This window comes from Anneissia japonica, unplaced genomic scaffold (genome assembly GCF_011630105.1).
Source record: "Anneissia japonica isolate Jap-2015-1 unplaced genomic scaffold, ASM1163010v1 scaffold2756_len2360902_cov194, whole genome shotgun sequence".
In the NCBI taxonomy this organism is placed as follows: domain Eukaryota; kingdom Metazoa; phylum Echinodermata; class Crinoidea; order Comatulida; family Comatulidae; genus Anneissia; species Anneissia japonica.
In genome coordinates this window covers 1,853,196-1,864,382 of record NW_022719050.1, presented here as the reverse complement: position 1 = coordinate 1,864,382, position 11,187 = coordinate 1,853,196, and the positions used below count along the sequence as shown (strand labels likewise).

The window sequence follows — 11,187 nt, the reverse complement described above, 5'->3', positions numbered from 1 at the left end:
ATGTTACGGTACTGCAAGCTGAGCAAGTTAATTTAAAAATTATTTTTTATGATTTTTGTCATTTTCAAGGGACTAAACTGACCAATCGGCCATGTTTGTTTCGGTCACGTGGATAACTTAACGTGGATTAACGCACTCTGGTTCAAGTTAATTTTCGTTGTCAACGAAGTCTATTTTACGAACCAGTCGAATGAAAATAATACTCAACGAAAAATCATAGTCAACGAAATGAACCAGTCGAATACGCCCATTCATTGACAAATTCTATCAAAAATGTTGAAGGTCATGTGGGCCTATATTTTACTGATAAATTCCCATTAAACAGGATGTCAAACAGGGATGTACCATATCCCCTACACACTTTCAATATTCATAAATAAAGGAAGCTTCTAGAGTTAAACAATGCTGGGTTTAAAATCAAAGATCAATGGAAAACAGGTACCGTACATTTTATGAAACGATATCATTTCGATTGACAACAGTGAACATGACCGAAGATGCTGCAATTGTCAGGAGATTTTTTTTTAATGATTGGAAAATAGATTTTAATTACAAAAAATCAGAAGTTCATATTTTTGGGAAAAGAAATTTAAACAATGGTCTTCAATAATTATTTCTAAAAAATTGTGTGCATATATCGTCGTCGCGCTCGGTTCTCAAAATCATGTCTTCTGTTTTATTTTACCGATTTTACTCGTGCCTCTATAACCCAATTTTGATAAAAAAAAAAAAAAAATTTTAAATACATGTTTGTTTTAGATTTTATGTTCTAAATGTTAATTTCGGAAGTGGTATTTCTCGAATTTGTACTTGATCAAAATTTTTTAAAAATGAATAAATATTAAGTTTATGATTTATTAATGTCCATGTAGACATTCATGAAATAAATAAAACAATTAACAACAAAACAAAAACAGCAACAAATATTTATTTTTTTTAAATATATAGGCCTAGGGGCAATGGCCTAATTTTCCCCCACAAATGCACAAAATGTTACCTGTACTGTATTTGATGTACTTACAATTGAGCATGTCAAATTTAAAACACGAATGCAATTTATGGGCATTTAATATTGCTACATCCTCGATTTTTTTTTTTTATTTATTTATTTTTTTTATTTATTTTTTTTTTGGTTTAGCCACAATAATAGTGGGACCCTGGTGGTGGGTGTAGACTCTCCTGGAATTGCCATTCTTTCGTACAAAAAATATATGTGATGTATTTAAAATTGAACGCCAGTCTTACTGTCAAATAAGGGCTCTTTGAAAAACCTATCTTTTTCTATCAACTTGGCTCCAACCATGGTATAACTAAGGTGGGTGTGACCCCTATTAATAACCTATCAACAAGTTTTAAACCGTGTAGACTTCCTTAGAGGGTGACATTGTTACTATTTATTATTGTAATAATGCAGGAATATAATTATACCGCTATAATTATTTTTAAACCATCAATTTTTTCTATTAATTAGTATGAAATTTAAATCACAATCATACATTCTATTTTTATTTTAAAAATTTATTCGGTTATTTTTCTTTGCAGATACGAAGTGCCTCTGTCTCTGGTCACCGGTCCACTTGCTAAGTGTTTCAGCCGTAATCAGCGCAGGAGCGGTAACCCCACCAGGTATCCTCAAGCTCGGAAAATCAAACCGTTTCCGCTGCTGTGCCAAAACACTTCTACCTCTTATTGGAGTGGCAAATAGTAAATTTTTAGTACGTACAAATGTATTTTTTAAAACTTGTTTCTGGTGATGTCAATTGAAAACTGAAAACTCACTACATCCATAATTGCAACCAAATACATTTGATCAATTTTGTAAGATTTATATAAAAAACGACGTGGATATTACGAACCACTGTTACAAAATCTTTATACAGTAAGCAGGGAAGAGAGTGTTCCCTGCAGTAAGTTATGAAGAAAGTGCATTTTTTAAAGCTTTAAAAGTATTTCTTTCAGTTTATTGTATTCAATTTTAAATCTCACAGTACTTGCATTTGCTTTTGCGGGACTCCCCCTGTGGGGGGTGGGTGTGCTCCGCGTGTGTGTGTCTTATATTAATTGTATTTTATTCCAACGGATTTGTCGTTTTCGCATGTTTACTAATAAGTTTCACCGTATACTTTTAATTTAATTGTGCTGGTCTCTCCATACGGTACTTGCTTACTGGGCTTTCTTTGGTATTCTGCTCTATGGACAGTTGAATGAAATTCTAAGAAATAGACAAGATTTCGTACAAAAATTGCAAAAATTTGATAGAGAAACTAAAATTCGATTTATTCAAGAAGCCAATATTTAAATGTACACGTCCGGAATTAAGAGCATGTACAACACAAGTGTCTTGTTATTGGTAAGGTTATATTATCTGTCGGGAAAATGTTTATAGTGTATTAAAATTTTATGTCTTCTACATATTTTGAATATTATTAAACGGGTAATTAAACTTGTATACTGCTAAGGCAATTTGCGTTTTGTAAAGCTTTTCAATAGATAGAAGACTTTTGGGACAACAGGGTTATTAATGAAGCGGATTATCTTTAGCGGGAGCTAAATGAGGAGATACTTCTCAGATATCGGCTACATATATATCGGTCTAATTATTACTTACATCGAAAAATCCAAATTGAAATAAGTGTATTCACTTTGTTTACCTAACAAAACATTTCAGTTGATTCATATAAATGATGGCGTGTGTCTGAATACATAAATGAACATTAAAAAAAAATCCTTTGCTATTCTAACCGTTAGGGACGCCCTATCTTATAACGTAAAATATAACAAGGAAGCAAATATTTAAAAGATTCAAAATCACTTTCAAGTGCTTTGTATTTTAGGTGAATATTTTATTGAAGCTGTCTCATGATTTGACGTGATAGGAGTCTAGGAGAGCACTAATCATGGAGTTTATCAAATTTATTGAGATTTTGATCTGTTTTACAATGTTTACGAGTCAGCAACCATGGATTGTCAATAGCATATCATCGGTGTCTCGTGTCCCACTCGGTCATGATGTCATCTTCACCTGTGAGATAACTGAGTGTAGTCCATTTTACAAACGTTGGGTTTATAATGGATACAATGAACACAAATACTTTATTAGCTTGCGTTCTGAGACACTCGATAACTTGGCTGAAAGATATACTATTGTTCCTAACTCACGTAATTTAAAGATATCAAATGTTCAGTTGACGGATGCTGGAGAATATGAGTGTTGTTGTGATTATATTATTAATGATAATAAGTGTACATTTAATAACATGAAATCCACATTAACAGTTCTACAGCCACCATCTGCAAGTTCTCCTACATGTTGGTTAAGAGATGCGATCCAAGTTACGTCGGAGATACAAGTATATGCTGGTGAGTCAATCACATTCCAGTGCTCTTCAGAAGGACATGGAAATACATCGCCGATTCTTAACATCACAAAGTCCGATAACTATATTAATCAGCATTTAATTCAAGAAGAATTTGATAAGAAACAGGTCGAATCTGACGAGTTAACGATTAAAAATATCGATACGGAATTCAAATGCTATCTTGAAAGTGAAGCCCTGACCCAGCCCCAAATTTGTGAAATCAAACTAAGTGTGCTATTACCTGTGGTTGAGATTGAGCCAAGATCAGCATCTGTCCTGGAATCCTCTAATATTTCTTTGCAGTGCTCTGTGAGCAGCTTTAAAACAGATGATCTTCAATATAATTGGAAGATCTCACCAGATGTTCCTGGAAAAGTTGTAAGTTTTACATCTTCAATTTTGGAGATAACAAACATTGGGGAAAATATGAACAATTTCGACATTGTATTCATCGTAATCTGTTTCGTCAGGGAGGGAGAAATGGTTTTGAATTCATCCAGTAGTTTGTCCATATCACCGAAAAGTAAAACGTTAACTAACAACGTTAATAATAAAGGACTTGGGACAGCAATAACTAGTACGGTTATAGCAATTGTTGTAGCCACCATAGTTGTTGCAATATTGCTGGCTGGATTATTCCTTTGGCGTCGCCAAAAATTACTAGATAAAACTAAGTCTGAAGAACTTTCAAATACACAATCAATAGTTGGTGAACAGCGGTACTCTGTTGTACAAAACAAGGAAATGCAGTCACGTGATCAATATTCGGAAAACACCAGTCAAGGTGGACGCAAGAGTCTGAATATGGGTTGTAACGAACTTTGCGTTTACTATTCGACAGTATCGGCTGATAATGACCACGAATCTAACAGTAATTATGATAATTGTCATAATGTGGCAGTATGTAATAAGGACATTATAGACAATGAACCGCTTTACGAGAACAAAGGTTTAACGTCGACAGATATTACAAAACTAAATGCAGAGGGGCTCAACTACGCTGATTTGGATCTGGAAATGGTATCATCACGTGATATAATCACAGGACCTAAAACTACATACTCTACTGTTACAAGGGAAACTCATAGATAAATTGAATTAGTATTTTATAGACATGTGATATTTTGACTCGCTACAAGTAGCGTCGTATCCAGAGGATGCGGGGGGTGGGGGCACACGCCCACTTCCCCAGTCGCCCTCAACTGTAAATGTTCGAAACAAAAAAAAATACGTTCAGGTAGTAGTTAAAAATTACCTATCACATTATTTTTCGAGATTGCCTCTCACTTAATCATCAACCCCACCTTCACTTCACCTTCACCCCCGCCCCATTATCCCCTCCTCATTTCAAGGTACGCCACGGTTTCTGTTTAGACATTAGATATGAGGACAAACAATTTATAAAAAAGTTTTATTAACGCCTTGCGCGTTTCACTTCCTCGCCAGAAGGTGCAATTTAAAGTTAAGCTGTGTAGACCTTATCGTCACACTATTTCCTTATTTATGTTTCTTAGGTTTTTCCACTCTTCTGTTTGCTTCTCATGGGAAAACTGTGATGATGATTTTCCTGTTGAAGCCAATCCTTGTGACCACACCACGGGCCGCTTTTTGACCTTGGTACTCTATTCCAATTCATCATTTTTTTTCCTGATTTTATGGTACCGTTTAACTCCGAATATAATTTTGCATTTTGCTTTATAAAAAAAAACATTTTATACGAACATTGATGGTAAGTTTGCTATATAAAAAAACAATAATGAACAAGATAAGAACAAATTGAGGCTGAAGTAAATTGTCAAATGAGGTTTTATTTAAAAAAATAGAAAAACCAACAAAACCAGTTATAATAACAGTCGCAGCATAGGTCTGACTATGGAACATCCTCTATAATACAGTGCAGTAATATATGTACAATAATAATTTTTTTATCTTTGAAAAGTGTGTAAAATAAGAACAGTTTGAGTCTGAAATTGTCCAAAATGAAAATGAGGACAGTGAGCTTGGGAAAAATGTTACTAATTCTATTTTAAAAAGTGTCTCCCTTTTAGGAGATTTTTTTAATTTCATTTTTTGGAAATTTTAAGTTTGGTTTAATTCCATTTAAAATGCCAAATAAGAAAATTACTTGTTTAGCATAAATTTGTAAATAAAATAGGGAAATTCTTTTGCCGTTTTTGGTTTTCTTTTTCAATAAGAATAGATTTTGTAGGCATAGTATGAGTATTTACAAACTTACTAACAAATAATATCGATAGATAGATTTGTCAAATAAAAAATTCTGTTTAAATCTCTTGTGCGGCTTGCGTAGGCCCATGCTGATTTGATCCTAGGTCATAAATTGGAGGACCTTGAGATTAGGATACGTTGCTTGCGAACGTGATAAAATACGTTAAGTTTTGAGTTTCATTTCACAGTGCACCTGAACAACTACAACATAGGCTTATCGACAGTTAACGCTTGCGAACTTGATAAAATACGTTAGGTGTTGAGTTTCATTTCACAGTGCTCGTGAACAACTACATAGGCTTATCGACAGTTAACGGTTAATTAAGGCTTAAGTAACATCATGGAGTTTAACAAATTGATTAATATGTTGTTGTGTGTCATCCTCTATATCAGTCAGCAATTAGGAAGCGTCAGTAGTATTTATCTAGTGTCCGGACCAGATGATGCTCGTGTCGCACTCGGCAAGGAAGTCATCTTCACATGTGATGTAGCTGATAAGTATCCATATTCTATACGTTGGTGGTACGTTGGGAGTGCCCAACAGCTATACATTAGCACAGATGATCAGATTCTAGATCAATGGCCGGTAAACTCTGAAAGTATATACACTATTGTTCCTGGCTCAAATAATTTGAATATTTCAAACGTTCAGTTAACGGATGCTGGTAAATATGAGTGTATTTTTGGTGATGGTGTATATCATTACTATTTTCATCCAACTCGCGCTGAAGCCACGTTAACTGTTCTCCAGCCACCATCAGTAAACTCGCCTCTATGTTCGTTATATAGACTAGAAGCAATTGAAGTTCCGTCGAATACACAATTCTATGTCGGTGAGTCGGTCAGGTTCCAATGCTCTTCCGAAGGACATGGAAATACAATACCAATTCTTAATATCACAAAATCTAATGTTGATGTTATTGAATATGTATTTGTGGACGGCTCTGGTCAGAAAAAGGTGAATACAGACGAGTTTGTAATTGAAAGTATCGACACTGAATTCAAATGCTATCTTCAGAGCGAAGCCCTAACCCAGCCCAAAGTTTGTGAAATCAAACTAAATGTGCTATTACCTTTGGTTGAGATTGAGCCAAGATCAGCATCTGTCCTAGAATCCTCTAATGTTTCTTTTCAGTGCTCTGGGAGTAGATTTAAGACAGATCGTCTCCAATATAGTTGGAAGATCTCACCAGATGCTCCTGGAAAAGTTGTTAATTTTACATCTTCAGTTTTGGAAATCACAAACATTGGGGAAAATATGACATTTTTTGACATTGTGTTCATCGTAACCTGTTTCGTCAGGGATAATCAAATGGTTTTGAATTCATCCAACAGTTTTTCTATATCACCGAAAAAACGTATGTTCACTAACAACATAAACAATAATAAAAACGAATCTGGAACCTCGTTAATTGGTTTGGTTGTAGCAATTGCTCTAATCACTGTAGTTGTCGCAATAATATTGGCTGGGGTTTTTCGTATGCGTCACCGAAAACTAAGTGAGAAAAAACCATACGGAAGACATTTAAATACTGGAGCTCTAAATAATGAGCAACTATACTCTGTTGTACAAAACAAAAACATAAATGCTCATGGTCGTGTAGAAAACATAGGCCAAAATAGGCCTACATCTGGATGCAGAACTGAAATAAAAGTAATTCATAGTTTAAATATAACGGTTGGTCATAATGAATCTGCTGTTTACTATTCAACAGTACCGGCTGAAAATAACCAAGAATCTGACAATAATTATGATAACATTGGTCATAGTAAAGAAAGTTTTAAAAATGAACCGCTTTACGAGAACAAGGGTTTCACGCCAGATATTACAGAACTTAATGCAGAGGGCCTCAACTACGCAGATTTAGACCTTGAAATGGTATCATCGCATGATATAATCGACACAGGACCTAGAACTACATACTCTACTGTTACGATTGATGCTAATTAATAGAGCGAATATACGTATTGTTACTTGCATACGTATGTCAATCATAATTTGTCCTTCAAGTATTATGTTTTATATTTATTTCACAAAACAAAACAGATTATATATATATATATATATATTTATTTATATTTATATATATATAAACACAATAAATTTTAAATAAAAATAGATTATTATGAAAACGGTACCCCACAGTAAGCAAGCTTTAATTGTGGGGTCCTGAACATAAAAATGTGTCCAATAAATAAATCTTGATTCAAAGAGATGACAAATCAAATTAGGGCCTATATAGTATACCGTAATAAAAATATAATATAGGCCTATATTAATATAAAAACTATAACAGACTGAGCTTAAAAAATATAGTTTCATTAGTAACTCAACTTAATATCTTTGCTAGGAGGTTAGACAAAAAATTTCGCCTGTTGGGTAGAACCAGCAATCACCTTCATGAAAAACGGTTTGGAAATCGGTGAGGTGCTTCTACCAGTCACCACTTAACTACGGCACCGATAATTGCAAGACCTCTTATAGACCAAACCATAGCTGTGAAGACATTAATTGGCGTTGATGTGCAAGGCAGTTTAATACAGTAATAACAATGAGCAACTTTATGCCCAATATTTTTTCAGGTTATAAGATGTCAATTCGAGCATTTTGAATATCGTTGGAAATACGACTTTTTGTCTATGTGAAGTTTATCATGTAAACACACCACCTATTAATTTAGTGGCGAATTCAATGGGGGCTGTCAGCCCGGGCGCCCTAAATTTTTCAAAATAAAAAAAAATTAGAAAAAAGAAAATTCTACTCAAATTTTTAGTGCGAGTCCCATTTCTGGCCATCTATAGGTGCCATAAATAGACCCTCCATCTGTGAAAGTCTGTCTGTGGGCCCCTTTATTTCAAATTCCTGGATCCGCCATTGAATTACTTAACCTCCCGACAACTAAAGAAGGTCCACATGCCTCATACGACCGCCGGGAGAATAATCTATCACCGCTCTCAATGAACACTAAAATCGGGCACTCACTGCGCTCCTATGAAGAACCTCCTTCTACGATCCTATGAAGAACGCAACGTCACGACGCGCGCGCAACTGATCGATTTTAATGACGTTCATTTCAGACTGCCACTGACAATTAGAAGACGTCGTCGCGTATCATAGCGCTCACAGGGAGTGGAGTTGGGTTCGTCGTAGGCCTACGAAGGTCGTTCGACTGTCGTACGACGCATCCGGCTTTACACGAAGCGCTACAGTTTGATCGGATCGTCATTAAAAACGATCTGCTAAGAGCATTGTGAAAAATTAACCTGCCGTTTTAAAGACACAGGCACCGGAGAAAAAAATGTTTTTGAGATGTTGTGCAACTGATTTTTCTAAGACACAAAGGGGTGTTTTGGCAAAAAACTAGGGAACTTTTAATGAGATTATTATTATTTAAAAACTTTTTGTACCTTTCGCCCAGTTTCTAAATATTGAAAAATTGCATCCCATTAATTGTTCTTAAGTTTGTTTTTTTTTGGTCAAACATACATTTTGCATCCTAGAAAATCAGTAGTAGTACAACATATCAATTTAAGAAAGTAGAGAAATATCGTCTGGAAGGGTACTCAGAAATTGATAAGTGAATTTTTCCGTAGGACGAGAATTGTTGTATCTCATCGTCTTACCGTTTAATAAATACTGTAACGATAAAAAAAAAATCGTCAAGTTCGCACTACCCTAGCACTGCATGTAGTGGAAAAATATATAGTCCTAGGATATAGCATTTTATCTTATCTTTCTATTTAATTTAATTCCATTTTTAAAATGTTAAATAACCATTCTTCGTATTGATCGTAGATTTTTTTAAAACCAGCTATAATTGTATTGTGATTTTTTTTATATACTTTATTTTATTTTTTATTGTATTTATGTAATATTACGTGTAATCTCGTGATTTTCAATTCATTTTTAGGATATCGTAATATAACTACTGATACGATGTAGATTAACATTCAATTCAAGTCATTGCAATGAGTGAAAAATTTATAAACCAGAATTTATTTATTTGTTGTAGGCCTAGTATTACCTGTATATTAATTATAATGATGACATTTCTATTGTGATTTAATGCTCAAGCCTGAGTAGGCTTAGTAATATTAAGAAATAAATTTCAATATTGCATTCGGTATAGAAAGTTTTCAATTAAAGATTATACCAATGAAATATTCTCTCACAAAGTAAGAGACGTATCATTCCTAAATATTCTATGGTTTAACAAGATACAAGCGACTCATTGGTGGCACGTGATTGTGCGAACATAGTGTACTCAGTCATTGTAACCCATTGTAAAGATACCGTATTATATAGAAAGAGGAACTTTTGTTTTGTAATTTTTAAACGCAATACAAAGCAGCATTAAATAATAGAGAATTTGACTCCAATCGCCGATTGTGTCTTTTATAAGGTTTTTCGTAATAGGAAGTCCGTAAATGCACCGTTTATAATGACAATGATAAATAATAACAATAATAAATGTGTAGATGATAATAAATGGTCTTTATAATATAGGATAATACTCTATGATAAATGATATGATATAATTTTTAGGATAGGGTAGGTAGGATATGTTAGATCTATGTAACATAAATGTATAAACATTTCCATACAACAAATAATCGAAATTCACAGTATAGGCCTATTACATTCCAACTACATTATATTACATTCGGTTTGTGTATGCGTCACATATTGGCGCGTACACACGCCCTCTGCTTCGGCAGCTGGAACCCTGCGATGGGTGCCGACTTAGTGGCGAGTTGCCGCCGCATGTCGCATTTCTGTCGCCGATGGGAGCTACAGTCGGTGTCGTCAATTTGTACAGTACAGTTCTTTCTTTTTCTTTTTTTTTTTTCTGTCTGGCATATCTTATATTGAAACGTGGAACTAATCTCGAATGTATCTTGTAACTATGCATCCGGGGTAGGATCGTTGAGATCCTGAGGCCGCAGCCCGCATAACCCAACAATAATTAAAATCTAATCAAATTTTCAAAAGGCTCAATAGTAATATTAGTGGATAAGTTCATTCCATTTTTGATGCAACAAAGATGTGTGTGGGGTATTGTTTAACGTGAATTTCTGCTAATTAAGTTCTTTTTTGTTAACTGTGTGTAGAATGATCTAATAGATTAAACAAGAAGGAACATATATATAACATAACATAACATGATGGTGGTAGTAGCAGTGGTTGTAATGGTATGATGAGCAGTAGCAGAAGTAGTAAAAAGCAGTGACAGACGTTAACATTTAATAATACAATAATCATAATCGAACTACTAGTCCAATTGATACATGCACATTAAAACTCAAACGATCTTCAGTTCCATATGCTAGTCCTAAATTTAGAAATGCCCTCTGATGTTAAACCTTCCAAGTTTTAAATACAATTCAAATGTGGTGTACACGTCCTCAACCCCACATTTCAAAGTGTGAGGGGAATCATTTCAATTCCCCCTTCCCACTATTCACCTTTCGAATAAAGTTAAAATCACACTTTTTTAGTGGAAAGACAAACAATTACGAATGACTGTCAAATCATTTCATTCGGAAACATATAAAATGAGCTAATAGCTGTAGATAGTAAATAAGATATGGTACATCATTA

General features: G+C 34.3%; 1 protein-coding gene across 1 annotated transcript; it reads left to right on the top strand.

Annotated features, from left to right (window-relative positions):
• The first annotated feature begins 5,785 nt into the window (after window positions 1-5,785).
• Window positions 5,786-9,959, top strand: LOC117110815. The gene has a single exon (XM_033253639.1). The coding sequence runs from the start codon at window positions 5,926-5,928 to the stop codon at window positions 7,534-7,536; it is 1,611 nt and encodes a 536-aa protein (XP_033109530.1). The 5' UTR covers window positions 5,786-5,925; the 3' UTR covers window positions 7,537-9,959.
• The last annotated feature ends 1,228 nt before the right edge of the window (window positions 9,960-11,187 follow it).